We start from the raw sequence: 23,584 nt of genomic DNA, 5'->3' as shown, positions 1-23,584 counted from the left end.
AACAAGACCGGTCCAACACCGCTCCCTGAGGGACACCACTCGTTACTGGTCTCCAGCTTAGCAACAACTAAAAACATTGGTGTGTTATCAGCGTTGTTCTCAGACTAAAGCCAAAAGACAGCACCGTAGCAGCTACTGGGAAGAAAAATAACTTCCCCAGCTGAAACCAGGACAGTAATTTATCAACTGTCTTCAGCTTCTTACCACCTTGAAAGCAGGGGGAGAAGGCTGAGGTGACAAATCTTTTATCCCAGTTAGTTGCAGAGAAGCTGACGTTCAGGGACTTCACATGAAGCTCACAGCATGCTGCAGAAGTTACATGCTTAGACCCAAATCATGTGCCAAAAGAACCTGAAGGAGGCGCATAGCTGCCAGCAGGCTCCAAACCTCAGGCTTATTTAAGAAAAGAAATCAAACACACAAATCAACAAACAAAAGCCAAACTACAGTGTTTTTATTAAAAACCAAGGACAGATCAAGACCCTTGTCAGTCAGTCGGTATTTCTTCAACAGTAATTTTACCCAGGCAGGACACTCGACACAGAAGGAATGAAACAAATGTGTAACATTTTGAACAAAACCACAGAATAAACAAGAACTATTATTTCTTTACTCACTCTGATACTTCCACCCTCTCCTTCCACATAAATTCAAACATATTCTTTCAGCTGGTATCTTCTCCTCACATTACGCAACATCCTACTCATACCAACAGCCTTATTACACACAGAGGTACCATGGAAGTGGATTTTCCAGTTTAGTTTCTTTCTTTATTTTGCTAACATTGTGGCACTGACACAATACTTTCAGGACCAAAATGTGGGTTACGGAGGTGAATGAGCTCACTTGTGAGGTTCCTTTACTTCCAGCGGTCATTATTACATGTTACACAGAAGCCTGACAAAATGCAAACAGCAGAATTCTAAAAACATTTTATATAAAGATGTTGCTAAATATGAAAGCACAAAGTAGTAGGTTACATGTGATAAATCCTCAGATATGCTGCTGCTCCAGACTGCGGTATAATGAAACCCTACATCTTTTCCATACGTGCACTGCACGCTGAGACAGCACAGTAAAACTCTCACCATACCCTGCTCAGTCTTGACACAAGAAACTTTCCAGCTTAGGCTGGAATTTGCTGGCATCTTGAGTAAAGGCTACCAGTGCTGCCATTATACTCAGCCTGTTTTCTGTCCCACTAAGTTAAGTCTAGCAGAAAGGATTCTGCATATCAAGATTATTAGATTTGGGTTTTTTTTCCTAAATAAAGGCTTTAATTTGGGAAAGGAGGAGATATGCAAAAAAGAGTACTACTACTTCTCTACTTTTTCTGTCTTTTCACTTTTGACTGACCAGAACCTGAATGCTATAGTCAAGGAAAATCACCATATCACCACAGGGCTGATACAGGCTCAGACATCACAGGCCATGTTTGGATTCATCCTGTGTTACTTTCAGCAGGTGGAGTAGCCTCCCTCCTTAATGGGGAGACCCAGGTGTCTCCAGAGGGCAGCTAAGTTCTCAAGTGAACCAAATTTCTCTTAACATGATCCTCACTCACTGTTAAGAATCAGCTCACAATAAAGGAGCTTGTGTTTAGCCAGCACGAATCCAAGCCCGAGCATTCTCATGATTTTTCCATCTCCCACTTCCTGTAGTAGGAATTAAGTGTATGGAACAGACTAGTTACATTGGATCTACAGATACTTAGGATAGTGTTTCCTTTTGAGAGAGTGATAAAATAAATTAACTGGTATCTAGATATATTTATCTCTGCCAAGAAAAACAACTCTTTCCAGTTCTAACACAAATATATGTATTTCCCTTTCCACTTACCAAAAAACTCTAGCAGTGTGTGCTTCAGAAATCGAAGGGCTGCTCTGTTTTACTGCTATGCATTGGCACCACTGCTTTGGAATCAGCTAGGTATGGCCTAGAGTTAGCACTTGCATGAACAAGTAACAGAGTACCTGGACACTCAGCTCCTTCAGAATGGCCGGATGCTGAGAACCATGCCTGCTCTGATCCCTTCAGGCTGGATTTAGGTCTTGTCAATATACCATTTGCTCTATCTGTTCATAAGATGAGCTCAGAAAGGTGAGCATTCCTGTACACTGCTGCAGGAAGATCCATTTTTAGAGCACGTCAGCTTTGGTGCTGCAGTTCCATAACTCAGCTATGGAAGATGCTCTTCCACAACACTGTTTTATCTTCCTTGTGTGGAAGGAAGTGCTGGAACTGCCAAATGCTAACTGTGATCTAAATGAATCTTTTGCTCATGGCTGGACTCTGGCACTCCTTCCCATTACATGATTAAAACTACACTATGGGGCTATTCTCTTTTCTCTATAACCTGATAACTTATTTGCTCTTACAAACTAAGTTAAACTGCTCTTCAAAGTGCTGTATAAGTTTCTGTGAAATCAACCACAAATTTAGAATCGTTTTTAGCAGGACCAGGTAAGGTCTCATTTTTTTCAGTACAGCCTTGGGCCTGACTTATGGAAGCTGACATATTCTTGACACTGTAAGTGAAGATGTATTGAAGAGAGGAGGAAGAACTGAAGTAAGCTTAAACTGACTCATTTCCTCTGGATTATTTTTCCCAAAAAGTTATTTAGAATAGTTGTGAACGTTAAGTCAGATGCATAGATACTGTTTGCTTAAACTCTGCTACTGGTGTATCACTAATACTTTGTTACTCGGAAACCAGCATTACAGTTGTCAATACCATCCTAAATAGGTCTTCAAATCTTATATAAACAACAACAAAAAAACAGAATCTGATTTTTATGCTTAGAAATCATGAGAACATTTAAATGAACTAAACAGAGGTCAGCCCACCTTCTATTTCCTAGTGAACAATGCCAAGAAGCAACTCTGAAAGCAGGACAAAAGCATGCTGTGTCAGAAAACAGATCTACAGAAGGGTGTTCACCCTTCACCAGACAAGATTCCTCAAATTTGGTAAAAGCAAAAGAATGGAGCTGGACAGCAGTCCAACAAAACCTTTGAAAGGCAAAAATACATTAAAAAAGAAGCCTTCCACTGACTTTTGGCAGTCTCTCAGTGACTGGCAAAGGAGTTTAGACTGTTAGTTACTCATTCCTTTGATGTCAGCACGAACCAGATGAGCAGAGGACAAGAAGATGTGGCATCAGTGAAATTATACAGCCTCATTTAGCACATAAACTACAGGAAATGTCTAATTAATGCCCCTTCCTCAGTACTTCTCTTCCACTGCAATATTGCACCATTTTGCTTTTTTAATCCACTTTTATAAAAAAAGTTGACTCTAATAAAGGAAAAGTGAAATTTTAAAAAAGGTTTTTATAAAAAATTATCATAAAAAAATGTCAAAACCCCTAAGCCATATATACAAAATGTATCAGATTTATGAAAATAACTGGACCCAATTATATAACAAAACAATTTTATACAAAAAGGTACAAGTTTGCATTCAAGTGAATACAAATAAAAGTAAAAAAACCCAAACCCTTCAAAACGTCTTGTTCATAGAGGATCTCTTTCTTTTAGATTTAGAGGTACATAAAACAATATCAAATTGTCTTGTGATAGCCACCATTTCATGGGAAATGCACTGGTTTTGACAGTATTTCCACACGTCACCGATGAGCACCGTACTTTGCAGACCAGTCAATGCGCCCATGGATCGGCTGAGCTGGTGGTGGGAAAGGCATTAACCTTGGTGTGCTTTTGGTAGGTGAACTGAACGATGGCTGTCCAAGATGGGGTTTTACTGACTTCACGGAAGTGTAATCTAAGGGAGAAGAAAAAATTCCATGAGATAAAGGTTCAGTTAGTAGCTGTCCACACTGAATAGCAACTGGATGCAGGTCCAGGTCCTTATTTCAGGTTAGACAGAGCCTTGGGCAACATGGTCTAGTGTGAGGTATCCCTGATCATGGCAGGGGGGTTGGAACTAGATGGTCGTAAGGTCCTTTCCAACCCCAACCATTCTATGATTCTATGACTCTAGAAAGAAACCTTCTTTTAAAATACAGTTTGCTGATGTGAAACGGTAGTGGATCCAATCCCTAAAGTCCCATCAGACAAGGAGCACTTACTGATTTCACATGTGTGAATTCTGTACCAGCCCTCACACCAACCTCCAGCTTCCACTACATGCTGTGGATATGCTGTGGATAAAACCACAAAGTAAATACAAACCAAATCCTTCTCCATATGAAATTCTGCAAAGTTACAAACTGAAGTTCCACTCAATCGAATATTTACAAATGCACTAAAGCAAAGATATGTAGTTCAGCACTGCACACATACATCATACAGTACATATAGCATTTCCAGAGTAATGAGCAAGAGACCGAGACAACCTTGTTACTATACTTACTAGAAGGTTGTTCCACAGCTGGTGCTAACTGAACCCTCTGCCCAGCAGAGCCTATTTCTTTCTTCAGAAATGCAGGGATATAACCACTTGATCCTATGGACCCTGAAAGAAATGATAAGGAACACTTGAGCCCTACACAATGGATCTCCCATACTACCAACAGATGACAAAGGTGTGCACTGGTCATGGACTGATGAAAACAAGAACTTCCTTGAAGATGCCAGGAATCCACAGGACCTACATATTCAGGAGACTGTCAACATCAGACTGCATTGAAGATGAGTGGAAAATAGGCACAAACTGTACTTGTACAAAGGCAATTTCTGCTTCTCCCTGACAACTCAGCTTTCTTCAAAATTCCTTACAGCTGTCAAAACTTAGCATTTCAGTTGGAATGATTTTGTTTAATTTTCAGCAACTGGGTCCTATGAATATACTCACTCTTGATTTTTATACAGTTATTTTGGGGCTGTGGTGCTACACAAGGCTTCAGTAAGCGCAACTTAATAAATCGGATCATATTTGTGTTCCAGATTTGTAAAGCCAGCTATAAAACTTGTCCCTAAGATGAGAATGAACAGATGTGACTGACCTGTAGGATAAGCCATAGAAAATGGGACAAAAATAGTTACAAATAAAGCAGCCCAGAGACTTAACTAAGATGGACACTGAACAAAGTTAGCATGCACAGAACAGAACCATTGCACATATGCCTATAATGCACTAGAGCAGTAGAGCACTGGCAAAGCATATTGTGGGAAATGATGGTATTAAGTAAAAAAGGGGAAAATCTAATGATATCCTATGCAGCTACCAAAGAAGCAAAAACTTATAGAAGAGCCAAGAAGGAGACATTTGCTACGTATATAAAGGCTCTCATGTAGTTTAGCCATTTACAACATCCTTCCATCTTGTACCTTTAAAGAACAATTTCCTGATTAAATTACATCCAAAATGTAACGTTTTTTATTTTTTAAACCAGAGTTTCTGAAGGCCCAAAATGTTTCTTTGGACCAAGATTCAACACAAATTCTCTCAATCAAACGTTTTCATAACAACATATGCAAAACAAGAACTGTACTGCAGAATTGTAACATCACATGAAAACCCGAAGCCAAGAAAGATTTAGAGAGCAAATGCATAGATACAACCTAGGAACATCAACATGTTTAAATATATCTGGCAAAATCTACAAATTAATGACTTCAAATCAAACAATAGGGACAAAATACCTGAAATACCAAATGCCCCAAAAACCCGAAGAAGAAAAATCAGAGTTTCACACAATTATTTCACTATTTAAAACAGCATCAATTACAAGACATGATGATAGATTTTGCTTGATTCATATAGCAAGAGTGGTGTGTACAGCTAGTTCAATTTAGATCAGCTTCATCCTCTATGACAGTCATTTAAGCACCAGATGGGCTAAAATAATTTGGAAACCTGAAAAATATGACTTACAAAACCTGTCAGTGGAAACTGAAGGCAAGATTAAGTATTTCAGATTGAACAGACCTAAGCTGTCCAACCTTCTATGCATGAGGTACTTCAAACCAGACTTCCGGCAATGCATTAGAAAAAATTAATCATGTTTCAGTTTAAGGTAGTCTCCAAGTCCAGTGGAGAACAGTGGTCATGACTGGTTTTGACAGGAAGAACAGACACAGTAGCAAATACCGTTGGAGCTGTCAATGTATTAGAAATGGGTGACCCCAAAATACAGCTGTCTGGAATTACAGACATCTTCTCTCAGAGTGTTAATTAAGCACAGCTTCTTACCTGAATTCATCCTGTTAATACTTCCTCCCAGACCAGCAGCTTTCCCAGGCAAACCAGAACTGGGCCAGGGATTAGGTGGAACAGACTCTTTGTTCGAAGCGGAGACTATGCTATTCCTTGTGCTTATTCCTATTGCAAAAAAGCAAAAAATACCAAGCTGAAATCTCTGTTGTTACACAGGCTCACATTCATTCCATCTGGTGCACAATCTTACAGCACTGGTCCAGTTCAGTGAACTCAGCCAAAATCTTTTTACTCTTAACATGCCTTTGGGTTACTTCCCATCCTCTCATTTGGAATGCTATGACCAGCCATGGCCTGCTAACAGTTAAGTAGCTCCACTAGCATCAATGGCTGTTTTATGTCAAGGGACAGGATCCTTACATCAAGGCCACACATATTTTCCAGTCACATAAGGCAAATTTTGCTACATAAATGAAATCTATGCTTTGTATCAAACACAACACTTTACAGTGTTTAGCCTAACAGTGACAAGATAACCCGAGTGCAAATAATGGTAGACTGCATTTCTCATAATACTGTACTCCTGTGGTGTTACCTACTGCAACCAAAGATTGTGCAAACAGTTTGCAGTAGAGTTCATATGTCACATACTATTTGTATTTACTATACATCCCATACTTAAGCAGGATACCTAACATGCAAGGATGTGCTCACCATTTATGGTAAAGCATAACCAGGCTTGTAGTTTGTATCATGGCCATGAACATCAGCAAAGGTCCTGTTCTCATGTTTTCTAAGCAGTAGCCCACCTCCACATGTCAAAAGATAAAGCCTGATGTACCAATGACTGCTTCATACTGCTGTTGGAATTAGAGGAAGAAAAGGAAATAAGTGTCTTTTACTAACCAGGTAGATACCTAGAATGTCTCAAGTAGTGTTGCTTTGCTGCAGAAACTCGCAACGTGGGAGTGTCCTGCCGTGAAAAGGTCACGTGGGAAGGTGCACTGCTGCCAGAGCCTACAGCATCTGAAGGCTTTAAGTCCAAAATGCTTTCAAATCTATAAACCAAAATTTGTTACACTTAGTCCAATCCTTACAGCTTATGTTCATCCACAGAAGGCCATATGTTGGCCTTCTCATCTCCATCCCATCTCCATTAATCACTTTCGCATACTGTGCTTGCTACAGCATAAACATACAGACAACAGCAAATATTTTCAGCCTGAAGCCATATGCGTGCCCCTGAAAACCTTATTTGTGCTTCTGGTTCTCTTATATATTGCTTTTAATTTTTTTATACATTATTCAGGAAGTTTCTCTCTACTGTGTATGATCCATGCAAACTGCAGCTTAGAGTCACCCAAGTTTACATGTGTGGAATATGTTAGGATGGTTCATATGTGAAATAGAAAGCATGCATTCAGAGAATAACTTGGGAAGATTTAAGCTAAGCATCATTTTCAGTGAGGAAAAATGAACAAGAAATTGTATAGAAAACTGCACTGTCCATCAAAAATGTGCTGCAATTCAAAGGTCAGTATCCAACAAGTGGCCAAGGCAAAGCTGGAGAGACACAAGCTGCATGTCTTTTACCTGCTTGGATATGTTTCTGGATCCACAGAAAGCAACATTATTAAAAAAAGAGGTAAAGCCTAAAGAAGTAAGACCAAGTAGCACAGAGACATAAAAAAATTCAACTTGCCTACAAAGAGTATCATCACTCTGCCTCTTCTTGTTTTTCACGTCGATTCTTGTGACAGAAGAACTGAAATCAAGGTCTTCCAAGTCATCCCAGTCTTCAGAATTCTTCACTGTTGTGGCAAGATGTCCCCATCGCCGCCTAGGTTTTGGTTTAAGTTCACCATTTATATTCTCAGTTCCAGCACATGTTTTCTGTTATAAAGATTGAAAAGAAACAAATCCACACACTTACAGCATAAACCAGGTGACAGGAACAAAGAGGATTTTTTTGTCTGTCTCAAAGAGTAATAGTGGCAATAGAGCTGTAACAACAGAATCCCAGGATTAAACATGCAAAGAAAACAATCTGTAGCCTGTAGACACTATTTCATATCTCCTGCATTTCATCCTGCAATGAAGTATTTTGCACTGACAGAAGGATAAATTTCTTAGGTCTTAATTCCAATTCTACTTATATTTCACTATACACCTCCCAAACAATTAGCTCACACTCAGTTTTTATTTTTTGACTCATCTTACGAGCACTAAACTGCATGCGCATTCATGTTTCCAGAAGCCTGTTCCTAGACATTTATAAGATGTCTTTTTCTTGCAGGACAGCATAGGTACAAATTTGTGTGTCTTCAGCCATTTAAGCTCATCAGTACATTTTAACCTTGTGCAACTCTGTACATGGTCAGTACAGACCTTAGCTAATACTGATCTCTTAGTGGCAGCATTTGCATTGTCTGCTCTTTTCATCCATCTTACAAATCCAGTCTCCTTGCATAATCAACATAAAGGGTAGTTCCTTATGCTGGAAGAAGAATCTGTTCTTTTTCATGGCAAGTATAGAAGCCCAAATGGATTATTATTCCCAGTGACACAAATTAAGATGTCTTAAATGGATAAAGGCAGTAATCTCACTCATTTCAATACATTTTATTTAGCTTAATATGTTTCTCTGTGGCATCAATCCTATTAATATTCTAGCCACTAGACTTTATTCATATGAAATCACAGTGTCATCCTTTAAGCAGTGCTTTTACAACAAAGGGAAGCATAAAATGGCTTTGAAATGAAAAATTTGCTTGATCTATAGGAACTAGATTTAGATTGCGACATAGCAACTTTTAGTTTCTAGCAGAAAGTTTTAACTCTTCCTTATTCCCATTTCCTGTCCTTTTAGTAAAGTATTAACAACCTTGAAAGAGAACAAGAAAAAGAAACACGATTAAAGAAAAATCGGCGGTATAAGAAGTGTATCTTATGCTAGATAGACCTTTACCTGCTGAGGTGGCGCAATGGCTGGCAGAAGAACCTGGTTAGACTTGTTCTCCTTTAAGTAGTTACTGTGCTCAGCTCCAGTGTTGTCTTTTTTATGTGGGTACACCAAGTGCTGGGAAGACTGGTTTTGTTGAAAGGGCCTTGATGAAATGCGGGCATGAAGTTTTGGAGGGGGCTGTGCTGGAGGGACAGGCTTAATATGCAGAGATGATTTATTATGCAGTTCCTTTTGTTTCCCCAGTGCCTGAATGCCCAGGGCATGCCCAACCTGGAAGTATGGATATCGAAGTGCCTAAAACATAATGAACATGTTAGCATGCAACTCAGGAAACCAAAGTTTTTAACTTATCCTAGCTCTACGTGATGGTACAAATGTAATCTGGTTTTCTGGGGTAGGAAACAGCAAAAGACTCATCTCTCAACACTAGATTCTAGTAAGCACAACCCACTTCAGAATAATGCTGTAATAGTAGAAAAGTTTTAACAGGTAACAACTTATCTTGTTATTATCAGATAACAAGTGATCCTCCATGGACTTGCACAAAAGGAAAAGGTTCTGTAGAAGTAAAATACTTAACCAGGTATACAGCATCTAGAGGCATGCTTCATTATGTGCTCTTTTGCTTGCGTGTGTGCATGTGCTTGTGGAAACACATGTGCACCTGTCATCACAGATTCACCCATCAGGACCTGAATGACTCCAGAGACATCCCATCTCTTCTATTCTCCAGTTTCAAGACTGAATCACATGAAAGAAATACAACACTTCTGAAAATTACCCTTTTCTTTTTCTTGGAATATGGGTTGGTAAAAGTAGCTTTATCCTGTCTTACAAGTAATTAAGGAATTGTCAGTGAAGACAATTCATCTCTGTTCATCTTGCTGCTTTAAGGTATATTCATCTTCCCTTCCCAATGATCTCTCATTCAAATAGATTCTCAGATTCCTCACCACATTTGTAACTTACTGTAAAATATTTGTTAATGGCTTTTAATACCAAGTTACAGTCAATAATTTTTTATTTTTAATACCTTTGAGAGTTCTTAATCTATTTTACTTCTTAACTGTTTTAATTAGCTTGAAAGGTTTTTTTATTACAATTTGTACTGAAGGTCTGATATAATCACAAATGTTTGGCTATGGTCCTACTGAAGTCAAGTCCGATTTGAACCCAGAATCACAACTGTTTCTCAACTGCTTATTTCGTTAGTTGGGCACTACCACACTACAGTACTGACATGTGAAATCAGTGGCTACTGTCAATAACATCAACTGGACTATGTGCAATACTGACCAGCTGGGCTATGCTTATGTGCAGGATGTCAGTGAAGTTGAGCTGAGACCACCCTGCAAGCTACCTTGCATAAGCTAGCTTTATCCAGGCAACACTGGGCTGGATGAACCTGCAAAGAGGTGAACTGAAAGCTGGCTGAATGGCCAGGCCCAGAGGGTGGTGATCCACGGAACAAAGCCTGGCTGGGAGCCAGTAGGTATCAGTGCACCCCAGAGGTCAATACGGGGGCACATACTGTTCAACATGTCCATTAATGATGTTGATGGTGCTGCAGAGTGCACTCTCAGCAAGTTTGCTGATGAGACAAAACTGGAAGGAGTGTTGATATACTGCACGGTTGTGCTGCCATCCAGAGAAACCATGACAGGCTGGAGAAATGAGCTGACAGGAACCTCATCAAGTCCAACAAGGGCAAATACTAAACTCTGCACCTGGGAAGGAATGACTCCATGCACTAGTACATGCTAGGGTCAACCACCTGGAAAGCAGCTTTCCAGAAAAGGACCTGGTAGACACCAAGTTGTACATGAGCTACCAATATACCTTTGATGCCAAGAAGGCTAACAGTATCCTGGGCTGCATGAGCATGAGTGTTGCCAGCAGGTCAACGGCAATGATCTTTCTCCCCTGCTCAGCACTGGTGAGACCACACCTGGACAGCTGTGTCCAGTTTTGGGCTTCCCAGCAGAGGAGAATGATGGACATAACGGAGAAAGTCCATCAAAGGGCCACGAAGTTGAATAAGGGGCTGGAGTATCTCACATGTGAGGAAACAGCAAGACAGCTGCAAAGGAAATGGAGAGAGGCTCTTTTCAGTGGTGCCTACTGACAGGTCAGAGGCAATGGGCACCAACTGAAACACAGGAAGTTCCCTATGAAAGTCAGGAGAAACTTTTTCACTGTGAGGGTGACACAGCACTGGTGCGTTGCCTAGGGCAGGGGTGTTGGACCAGACAAACTCCAGAGGCGCCTTCCAACCTCAACCATTCAGTGAGTCTATGGCCCACATCAGCAGCAATGAAAAATCTTCCTTCTGCCATACATCCCACCTTTACTCTGCTGCTACTTACAGTGACTAGATTATACTTAATTCAGGTGTACTTATACACACTGCAGTAACACATCTCACCACTGAGCACACACCCCAGGCAGTTTATGTTGCACGCAAAAGACTGATTACTCTCCTTTAATTACTCCCCTTTGTCCTGCAAATTGTTTTTGGCTTTTGCTCTTCTCTCTTCTAAGAACCTCTGAGCAACTGTGAAATGAAGGCCTATAAAAGGTGCCTTGAGGTGAAAGGAAGCATCATATGCAGATGTGAGAAAAATAAACCAAAACCAAACCTGACTAGCTGTTGGCCGCTTTTTGGGGTCCCACTGCAGCATGTCTCTCATGAGCTGCACTGCTTCACTGCTAGCATTAGGTATGAGGGTTTTCAGGTTGTTAGGTACACACTGAGGCCAGCGAAAATTCATGGAAGCTGAGAGTTGGTAACCTTCAAGCCAGTCATTCTGGAAGAATGAGATTTCCAATCACAAAAAAAGTTCCACTGTAAAATACCATAGTGCTAAGTACACTAGCATATATTCTCTTATCAGTAATAGATTGTGTCTAGCTTGTTCCAAACTGTATTAAAGATTCCACTAGAAATTTTCACCTCAAACCTCTGGTGAGAAGCCTTGTTTTACATCTGACAAAGTCAAAGGCACAAATGGAATCAGAAGATAGTAGTCTTGCCATGATTCCAATATCTAGCCTCTTAAACCATAGGTTTATATGCAACAGTATGCAAGAAAAAATTAAATTTCCACCTAATGAAAACACAGGCTAAGGACTCTCTTCAGGGGCCTACTTCTCTAAATGTCAGGTTTTATAGCACACTTGCATAATTCTTACTTCACAGAAAGTAAGCTTCAATTTACTTTACTATGTCTGAGATCAATACCATACAATGGCAGTTAAGAGCGAAAATAGATTATTTTTATGCTTACTGCTATTATGCCATTCTATACTGCAGAACACCTCTACTACTATTGCAGTGTGGAATGCCACTTTAGTTACCTTCTTTGGTGTTCCCAACACTTGACAAATTTTGAATATAGTATCAATTTCACTGGCACCTGGGAAGAGAGGCCTCAGTGTGTAAACTTCTGCCATTATACAACCAACAGCCCAAATATCTATTGGAGAACTATAGCTGGTGGATCTGAGAAGGACTTCAGGAGCCCTGTACCTGTAAGAGAAGAAAAACAAATCTGAACAATCAACACAATTCAGATACATGATACACAAAACCATTCAGCTCTTCATTCTTCGATGTTAAGAGCAAACATCCCTTATAATGTTCCTATCCCCTCCTATCCCATACGTAAGACTTCATTTTTTCCCTTAGAATGAAGAATTAAAACCTACATAGGGTCTTGTAAGCTCTCTCATGCCTTCTTGACATACAGCAATACCAGCATGTCCCACCTACCTATCAGGCTCTCTCTTCATTCCTGTGCTGCTCCCATCTGTAAACTATCTCCTGCTAACTGCAGCATTTTAAATAATGCCAAGCTTAAATAAAAGTTTCATAAAGAGGAGGCATTAAAAGTGGTGTTAAATCCAGCAGAAACTTCATACTTTACTTCTTTAAATGCTCAATTATAAGTTCCACACTGTGTGGGCGAATACTAGCACTTACCATCTTGTGGATACATAATCGGTGTAAGGAGGTCTGGATCGGATTTCTCGGGCTAAGCCAAAGTCTGCTATTTTCACAAGTTCTGGTCCCATGCAAAGGAGGTTTTCAGGCTTCAAGTCTCTGTGAAAGAACCCTAAAATTCAAATGAAATATTGATGTCCACAGCAATGCCACCCCAGCTGTATATGACCCCCTTTTCAGAGACCTTCCAACATGCTTAGTACATTCTGAGTTTTTTCAACAGCCTTGAATATGCTCCCACACAGAAGAGAATAAACCTTCACATAGGATGTATCCATATTTTCCAGTATAACTATATTAACTTTTGTTTGCTAGATTAATGCATGACAGCATTGAAGATGCAGTGCCAAACAACCAACAGATTATGTTCTTCTTACTGATATTAAGTACATACTCTGGTGCCTACTTGAGCTGCTGCCTCTTTATGGAAAGTACCAGACAGAGCAGTCAAGGTTATTTTTAGCATTTAGTACAGTCACTTGTGTATTTTTCTGTGCAGACATGAAATGCACTGGCAGGATGCTTCTGAGGCAATCTATTTAACAGCAAACTTGCAAAAAGAGCAATCAATTGTGCATTCAAATATGAAAAGATGTTTGAAGTTTGTTAGTCTGGATAAAGAACATAAAAAGTTTACTCAACAAACACTTTTATGCCATACACAAGCAGAATAGAGAAATAGAGAGAGGGAAAAATGTTCACATGACTTTTTCCAAAACTGTTGCAGAGAGAATCTTGGGACACTCAGTCTTACACTGTGAGTCAGAAGACCACCAAGAGCATCCTGTCAGGCTTGTCATGAATTTCCAGATCCTTGTAACTACAGATGCACAATATATTTGCGGAAATGACAGTCTACTGTGTAGAAGGTCAGTGAACAAGACAGTTTGTTTTGACACAAAGCTGTTCATTCTTTAAATCTGCATGAAGTCAAATGGCAGTAAAAGATATTCTGAAAGACTGTGATCCATTTGAAAATCTATTAGAAAATGTGACTTAGATTTTTACAAATACATTGTATGACTTCTCTGTCTTAAAATATTTTGCATGTCCCTGGAACAGACTGGAATTTCTAGTCGGGTTTCAGAAGAATCCGCAGACCAAGCCCATTAGAACAGAGAATAAAACCATTAGCTTGAAAATGTTTTCCAAAGTACAGTTAAAGTATCTTCCTCAAGTGAACTGAAATGCTGGTCCTACAAGCCTTTCACTTCCAGGCCTTTGACCACTGATTTTAGCTGTCTTCCAATAACCCCATGAGCTGATGAGCAGTGTACACTATATTTAGCAGGCAGAATTGCAGAGGGCAGGAAAACATGATGAGGAAGTTATAATTAAAATCAGTATTCTTTTTAATTAGTTAAGTGGGTCTTGTTACTATTGGCTGGTATATAGCCGCTTCAGCTTTTAGCATTATTGTACAAATGAGCTGGAAGGCCATGCAATGAAAGCTCTTTGTCACTCAGGCTTTATTACTTCAAGTGTACCTTATGGAAAATGTGTGTTTTATTCAGGTATCTCTGTGTATCTTAAGAGTAATTTTTAGTTTGTACTCAATCTCAGGGGTCCTCTAAATCTTTCAGGAAATGTGCCCATTAACACTGGAGTTTTAGAAAATGCAGAGTTGTCAGTTTGAGAAAGTAGACACCTACAGAAAAGGAACTGAGCAAAACTCCTAACTAAAATATCAGGCAACTATAAAATATGGATATTGTCAGTAATCTGAATCTGTCATGAAGTATCATTCATTTGATCACCCTCTTCATAAAATCATAGAATACTTAGGGTTGGAAAGGCCCTTAAGATCACCTAGCTCCAACCCCCCTGCCACAGCTAGTAATGTAATTGTTAGTGTACACATTTAAAAACTCACACAGACACTATCTTGCTCTAATTCAGAATTTTTACAGCTAAAACATAACCTACCATGCTTATGGATAAATGCAAGTCCTTGCAGGATCTGATACATAATATTCCTCACTGTAGACTCAGGAAACAGTTTGTTTCTGTAGAATAAGAGAAAAGAAAAAGGTATTAATTATTATTATTGAGATTATGCTACCTAATGAACTAAAGATAAAAGGGAACAATTAGAGTAAAACTGATAAATGTATTTTAAACACTCTCTGCATTCATTTTACACAGTGTTTGCTGAACTACCATATTACATTATATTAAAACTATGTGACACCATGTCAAGTCTATGCAGTGAATTAAAAAAGGGGAGGAAATCAAAAAAAGAAAAAAGGAAAATTGGCCAAACTGAACAAAACACAGAATCATAGAAAAAGATGGTTTGGGTTGTAAGGGACCTTAAAGATCACCTAGTTCCATCCCCCCTCCATGGACAGGGACACCTTCTACTAGATCAGATTGCTCAAATCTCCATCCAGCCTGCACTTGAACACTGCCAGGGATAGAGCAGCCACATCTCTGGGCAACCTGTTCCAGTGCCTCACCACACTCACAGTAAGGAATTTCTTCCTAACAGCTAATCTAAATCTCCCCTCTGTCAGTTTAAAGCTATTCCCCCTTGTCCTATCTCTACATGTCCTTGTAAAAAGTCTCTCTCCTGATTTCTTGTGGGCTCCTTTTAGGTACTCGAAGGCTGCTATATGGTACCTCCTGAACCTTTTCTTCTCCAGCCTGAACAAGCCCATCTCTCTCAGCCTGTCTCCACAGCAGAAGCGCTCCAGCCTTCTGAGCATCTTTGTGGCCTCCTCTGGACTCACTCCAACAGGCCCATGCACATCTTGTGTTGGGGGCCCCAGAGCTGAACTCAGTACTCCAGGTGAGGTCTCACAAGAGTGAAGTAGAGGGGTAGAATCACCTCACTCAACCTGCCGGTCATGCTCCTGTTGAAGCAACCCAGCATATGGTTGGCTTTCTGGGCTGTAAGCGCACGTCGCTCGCTTGTGTTGAGCTTCTTGTCAACCAACACCTTCAAATCTTTTTATTCAGGGCTGCTCTCAATCCATTCTCTACAAAGCCTGTATTGGTGCTTGTATTTTGCTTCATGACAAGTACAGGTCATGAGGTATGCTCCCCCAGACAGCAAGTGTTCACGTTAATTTAGTCCCTTCCATGTAGTTTCTTCTAGCCTCTCTTCTGGAGCATACACAAGCCATACTTTTGACCTTCCCTTGTTATTATCTAACAGCTGATGCGCTAATTCTTTATCTTCTGTTATCTGAAAAAAAGTCTCATCTTCTACCATTGAAAACAGGAAGCTCTTCTCACAATATTCAGGCGAGATCAGCCACGGCATGCAGTTTAATGATAGTCACTCTTACCAAGAGAGGACTCTGATCAAACATCTCTACACCAGCTATCTCTGCACAGGCCAAAACACAGTAGAGATGGCTCAGGGTGGAAATCAGTGCGAGTTTTATTCAAAAAAAGCCCGTGAGTGAATGAAGAAGATGACCTGGGCTGTATTCAATTTTCTGAGCTTGAGTCCTCTCAAAAAACTCTGACCATCACATATTTCAGAAGTGAGATCATCTATTGGAGTCAGCCATTCATATTTGCTTGCTTATTTCCTTACTTAAAGCAGAAAGAGAGTCATATTTCCTCTAAAGTCCCTTCCAGCAAGACGGGCAATTTTAACTAAGACTTAAGCAAATAAATTACATTCTTAAAGGTTTGAGTTATACACTGTCTAACCAGCCCAAGGCCTAGCTAAACCATAGAGAGCATGACGTGTAACATGCTTTTACAGACATCTGCCCTTTTTGTTTTCCTAAGGATGTAGGATATATCAAGCATTTCTAAAGAAATTTAACAATAATTGGTTTGCATGTTATGCACTTGAATCATTTCATATAATTAAAAATCAACATCCATATACGTGTGCCAAATTTAGTTATTCTATACCTGTGTAAGTAAGTATTTTTATGCTTAGAAACATATTTTATGTAGTATTTAGAGATATGTTTTAACAATAACTTTACTTTGTTAAATCAAGTAAAACTACTGTCATCTCCCAAGCTGCTTCTATGGTCCAGAGAGAGAAAACAGTGTCTTCAGAGAACAATTCAAAGCATGGAGCTATTTCATCCCTAAATATCGTCTGGAGGATGCTATCATGGCTTGAAGGCTAAAATTAAGACTTTATTAATGCTCCAGCAAATATCAAAAGGATAGATTTTACTGACAATGCTGACAAATAAAACAGGCAGTCTTTGGACGTATCAGTTCAAACTGCAAGGAAAAAACTTCTGGATCTCAAAGCAATCCAGAATTTCATCACTCATGACTGCTGTTTCAACCACTTTTTATTTATTCATTTATTCAAGGAAGCCATAACAGAAGAGATGGTGATACCATTATCTAATAGAAGAAGTATTAATGGTTGGAGCACTTACCTATCAGAAGTTCTAGGTTCAGTGCCTCCTCCTCAGGAGGGCTGTTAGAAGTCCAGAGTTCCAACTCTCAAAACAGTGTCTACTCTAGACACTTCTGACACTACTTATCTGCCAGGCTAATCTGGGAAAAGACACTGGAAACTGTCACTAAACTGTTTGTGATACACCCAAAGGTGACAGCCACAGCTCCTACTGCAGCACACAGCTTTAAGCCATAGTGATCTAAGCCTAGACAAATGATCCAAAGCCCTCTGAAAAGTAGCAGAGGTGTTAAAAGCACATTCTGCAAATACCTCATTTTTATCAGGAATAGGTGATGATGTTACATACCTTTCTTTCATTAACTGATAAAGATTTTCCTTCATGTATTCAAACACAAAATACAGATGATCATTTTCCCTGATAACTTCTTTCAGCTTTACTACATTGGCATGGTTTAATTTCTTCAGAGACTAGAAAAAGAAAATATAAACAGGAATTTAGAAGGGTCTTACTCTAATGAAAAAGAAAAAACATTTTCCACTGATGCAGAGAACTTGATGACAAAAACTCTACAATATTTTAAATAATCAGACAGCTCTGAGAAGAAAGATCAAATCTCCAAGTATTAGTAGATACATATAAAGTATATGTATCAATTTAGCATGCTGGTCATTCAAAAACCAGCAATATGGCATCATAGTAGGCACCAAAACAATTGCGTTTTCTCTTTAAGTAGCTTCCTACTGGCAGAATTCACACTCTTCTTGTACTTGCACTGGCAACAGTCAGGTTACAGTCCACACTAAGTACAGCCCTGGAAATTCTTCCTTGGTATTGTGGATTAACCCTGGTGAGCAGCTGGGCTCACTCATCCCCTGCCATGGGATAGGAGAATCAGAAGGGCAGAAAGTGAGAAAATTAGTGGGTGGAGATGAGCACAGTTTAACAGGTCAAGCAAAAGCCCTGCACACAAGCAAAGCAAAACAATGAATTCATTCACTGCTTCCCACTGGCAGGCAGGTGTTCAGTTATCTCCAGGAAAGCAGCGCTCCATCAGGTGTAACAGTGATGCCATTATTACAAAGGTTCCTCCCTTCTTCACCCTTTTCTCCAGCTTTTATTGCTGAGTTTAACAGTGTATGGGATTTCCCTTTGGTCAGCTGAGGTCAGCCATCCTGGCTGTGTCCCTTCCCAGCCTCTTGCCCACCCCCAGTGTGCTCGCTGGTTGGGAAGCATGAAAAACAGAGGCAGCTTGACGTTATTTGCTCAGCAATAACTACAACATCCCTATGTTATCAACACTGTTTTGATCACAAATCCAAAACACACGCCCGTACAAGCTGCTATGAACAAAATTAACTCTATCCCAGGAAAAGCCAGCACACCTGGGTCTGTCTTCCTTCTCCCTACTGTTTAGATTTTCAGTGTATTCTACATTCGCTCTTGCTGTAGCAGCACAGTACCAGTGGTACTGCAGGAAAAGTCACCTATGTTTTCTGCATGTTTGCAACGGTGATAGCAAGGACTAGAAATTAAAGGAGGTCTTTAGAACAACCCCTAAACTTTGCTGGTGTCAGAATTTCATGCTAAATGTCTTCCCCTGAACCAACTATCCAGAAACAACTGCATGTACAAAGGTTATTGCTGTGCAAAGGGCACATGTTCTCAAGCTCTGAAAATCAAACACCAATTAACTCCAGGTTTTGTGACAGGAAAGCCTGCTCACTCACACACCACTCACTGTAAGGAGGAAGCAGCTCTCTACAACCAAATGATTTTTTGGTAACAATTGTAATAAGAATTTTCGCAAAGCTACAGACACCCTGTTCAAATGAACAGGAAACAGAACTGTATTGCCATATGCCACAGCTCATGCTGGGGGGGAGCTCTTGATAAAAGGAGTGGAAAGGATTTGATGTCACCCCAAAAACATGACATCTAATAATCTAATTTAAAGTTAATCATTGAATGAAACAAGTACCTTAACCTCTCGAAGGTTCATGCATTCCTCCCAGGAATAAAACTTTCTCTTCATTCTGCAACAGTAGAGGGAAAAAAACCCCACAATTAATACATGGTTAACATCATCTGGCCTTGGACACGTAAGTGTCATTACTCTCCTTTGTCAAAAAACTTCACATCTCTGGACAACATACACTCTAACATAATTCAAAAGCATTACTATTACACAGGATTGCCTTTTTTCATATATGTATTTTGATACAAAAATTTCAGAGCCTTTAACAAATCAAGGCATGCTATTTTTCTTTCCAGCATACAGTGAGGTGCAGTAGATTCTAACTGTACAAAGACTAAGAATTATGGCAGTTATGAAGAGCAAATTAAATCATTTCACTGGGTCCCTAATTTTTATGTATTCTTCTTGCTTTTATTCTCTGTATTTTATTTCTTGGTAATTTCAATTCCTTGTTTCTGTTATGTGTTTTCTCCTAAGGCAGAATGTAACTGTGAACACAGCATCTGTGTGTAACATACAGTCCTATTTGTTGATATGCATTTCGATTATGGCTCAGTGTTGTGGTTTAACCCCAGACAGTAAAATCTGTGGGTTAAGAACAGTTTAATAATTGGAATAAACTAAAATATAATAACAATTAACAGTTTTTTGCAGTTACTGTCTTGTGCATTCAGCTATCACCATTCACCATTTCTGTTCCTAATGGATTGGCATTAATGTGCATGCTACGAGGGTACCATTTTCTGTTTTGTTCTGAAACATTTGAGTTTCTACCATGTTGCAAAACGAAAATCAAAGACGCCTCTGGCAAGATCTGATATAGGAAAAATACCCTCAGCACAGAAGGTTTAGAAAGTTAGCACAGAAGGTTTAGAAAGTTGCTGAAGCCAGCTATTGACTGTTCATACAAAACAGCATTATACTGAAAGCTCTTTCGATGAGCATGTCCCTGGGTCATGGTCGGTATTTCAGGAGGGTGCCTGCAATGTTTTACAGCTGCTTCTTGCCACAGCTATGATAAATAAGCCATTTACAAACTGAGGTCACTGCTGAAGCAGCACAGAAACTGAAGTGAACTTCTCAAGGAATTTTAAGAAAATCTTGAGCTGAAAAGACCAATCCGTCTTATTATGCATATAAAGATACACACAATGGACAATGAGATCCATTGTGTTAATTATCACTGCAGCATTAACCCTGCACTGGAAACTCTACCGTGAAATGTATGTCCCACGTAAGTAGCAGGAAAGGGGCTCCAGATTCCAAAGCAGTATTGCAGACTACTAGTACATGTCTGACATAGCAGCAGAGAACTGTTACAATAAGCCTATATCTTACCCTCTTTATCTTCTGCTGGGACTTTGGCAGGAGGCAAGGAACTTAGGTATTTGCACACTACCCAAATACAACTCCAAAAACAAATGTTGCATGGAATATGAAGTGCTCAAACCAGCACTAGCAAGTGATGTGGACCACAGAATGGAAAAACCTGGATCACCCACTATTAAGTAACAAACAAAATTACTTACTTTTTAATAGCTATTAGCTCTCCAGATTCAATGCTTCTCCCTAGGAGAACAGAGCCGTAGGTCCCATCACCAAGCTGTCTGATAGTAGTGTACCTATTCATGATGAGGATACTTTAGCTGCAAGCACATTTCAGTCCTTAGTGTTTCTTGTATTTCTCCTTCGAGTGTAACCAGTTCTTTCTGTGGCAGCATAAATACAGAGCACTCAGGACAGTGTGAACAGTTGCAGGAATCATGTTTTCAAGACTTAGCCTTTGGTCTGAAAGCACAGAACATAATCCGTTTGATTTCTGTACCCCTCCGAGATTGCCCGTTTGCAGACTCCATTCCCCAAGAAATATTCCTCATAAGCTAGACAAACACTTGGTCTCTCATCAGAAAGGGCCAGCCAGTATCTGGCTGTAACTGGGTATGTTCCCCAAATCCACTCTTACAGTATAGTTAGAGGTACTTTACAGCAAGCTTGCAGGCAGCCCTAATGAGAGAAACTATTACTAAAAGCAGAGGATAAACTCTCAAAGCTTGGAGAAAATAGTTTGCTATCAGAAAAATGAAGTATTACGTAAGATAGGAAGGAACCTGTTCTATCCAAATTATCAGACAGGTAAGTTAACATCTCACAGGTTGTACTACTATCAGTTATACCAATTTCCTGATTTTTCATAAGGTTCTATGCTATAGATACAGCCACATGTATTCCCTTAAAGTCTTCAGAGGAAGAATATTAATGTCAGATAAAACCACATGTGACTCACTACAGCAGCCTTAAGTGTGAATCAGTCTCTAGTAGCGGCTACATCACATTATCAAGCCGACCTTCTGTCCTAACACTGTTCGAACAAGAGAATGCTAGATAATAAAGCAAAAAAGTTCTTATTCCCTCATTTAATCTACTTGCTAGTATTTCCTACATTTTAGTTTTGAACAAATGTGATCTACTCTATGTAAACTAAGACAGTATTCCAAACTAAACATTATTAGTGTTCCAAACATGTTTAATATGCCAAACTAAACATTTGGAATAAAACAGAATTCCCCTGCAGTGAGGCTTTGGTCAGTGCAGTCTCTTTTTTCCAACTCTAAGAGGACAGCAATGCTCGTGGATGGTGACTTCTCCCTACTGTAACCTGCATTTAAACTGCATTTCCACAATTTATTTTTGCTCTGGTAGCAGCCGTAAATCTTTTCTCCATCTTGCCTTATTTCACAAAGCCAATTTATAAATTTAAAAGTAATGGAATTATGTTGCTTGAACTCTGAACTCACATCAATGCAGAGCCACAATCCAGTGGATGCAATACACTGTGAAGATCCTTTGTTTTCAGTCTTCTAAGCCTATTAACCCCACTAATACTGATGTAGAACAAACAAAAATTAGGAAATATACGTTAAAACCCCTTTTGACAATTTTACATATTGTGTATGAAAAAGAAACAGCATGTCTCTGACACTACCCTAGACACCGAATGGTGTCTCGGGCAAAAGGAATTGCCCTCCAGCAGTGCCCATTTCTCTCCGCACATGACTACAGAGAACTACAACCAAGAACCTTAAATCAGAGACCTCATCTCACATTTTGTGCTACCTGCCAAGGAACACCAAGCCTGACCGTCAGAACAGCACTCTGAAGCACTGGTTTCTTTCTGGCTGGTTTTCAGGCCGTGCACCTGCTTAGCATACAGATACACTTAGGCATGGTACTGCCTCTGGGTTAAAAAGCTTTGGTTACTCCAGCTGGTCAATGACCTGACGGCAACTCAACGTCTTGGCTCCCAGGCCTTTATTCAGATCCCTGGTGAAAATTTCAGACAAAGCTTTACAAGGTCCAGTCTGAAAATGTAGTATTTACTTATAGCTAAACAAATGATTTTACACAGTGACTTCAGATTGAAACTGATGAAATTTGTGGAGCACATGCTCCCCTAATGAGAGAGTTCTGAAATTATAACCATAACCAATGCAACGGTTCACAATTCATAGACCATTAAGCTGCCCCTGGCTTACCATTAATATATTCCTTTCTAGGGGACTGTGAAGTGGATGAGCATCTGTGCCTCATGTTTGATAACCACAGCAAACCAAAAGATGCATAACACTGCTAACAAATGACATTGCTAGTAAATCACCAGTGGTTACCCTGGATAGACTGTCTGTCTGATGTGGTGATGAACTGGTGAACATAACTGCCTATTCCTTACTAGGGATACTAACTTAAGCCTCCCTCCTTTCTACACCCACCAATTTTTACAAAACTTGTAAAAAATTGTCTTTGCGATTCCAGCTCTGCTGTCAAACATGACCAAAGCAGACAAAATGAACTGAAATATTTTGGGGCATAAAAGGGAAGCAAAGAACCTAGAGAGGAAACAACAGTCAGAAAACACGGATTTCAGCAAGGAATGCATGCCAAAAAACATACGCATTCCAGAATGCACAGAAGTTAACATGGCTCCTATGAAAGCACAAATCCACTTGTATGAAAATCCATTGAGCAAAGCCTGAAGATAATTAAATCAGTGCTATTTCTTGTTGAGCTTAACGGTTGTTTTAAAATATTTACTTTACCCTTTAAGATGTTCTGTCCTTACCACCTTCTGCTATCACCTTCAACTATGGCAATAAACTAACCCTCAGCCCAC

The 23,584-nt window shown here is 39.7% G+C and overlaps 1 protein-coding gene across 1 annotated transcript; it reads right to left on the bottom strand.

Moving 5' to 3' along the window:
- Window positions 1–1,254: 1,254 nt before the first annotated feature.
- On the bottom strand, window positions 1,255–22,838 carry CILK1 (ciliogenesis associated kinase 1). The gene is made up of 13 exons (XM_061354948.1): window positions 20,946–22,838; window positions 19,420–19,474; window positions 17,787–17,908; window positions 15,016–15,095; window positions 13,069–13,201; window positions 12,444–12,615; window positions 11,726–11,893; window positions 9,090–9,380; window positions 7,824–8,014; window positions 7,028–7,179; window positions 6,158–6,286; window positions 4,376–4,477; window positions 1,255–3,784 (listed from the first exon to the last, which is right to left on the bottom strand). Exons 1-13 carry the CDS (start codon window positions 21,044–21,046, stop codon window positions 3,630–3,632), a joined length of 1,851 nt encoding a protein of 616 aa, XP_061210932.1. The 5' UTR covers window positions 21,047–22,838; the 3' UTR covers window positions 1,255–3,629.
- Window positions 22,839–23,584: the final 746 nt, after the last annotated feature.

This window comes from Neopsephotus bourkii, unplaced genomic scaffold, assembly GCF_033783945.1.
Source record: "Neopsephotus bourkii isolate Nb327-2 ecotype Australia unplaced genomic scaffold, CSIRO-AGI_Nbou_v1 NB_756, whole genome shotgun sequence".
In the NCBI taxonomy this organism is placed as follows: Eukaryota; Metazoa; Chordata; class Aves; order Psittaciformes; family Psittacidae; genus Neopsephotus; species Neopsephotus bourkii.
The sequence above is the reverse complement of the archived record's forward strand: the minus strand, read 5'-3'. Positions and strand labels throughout refer to the sequence as shown.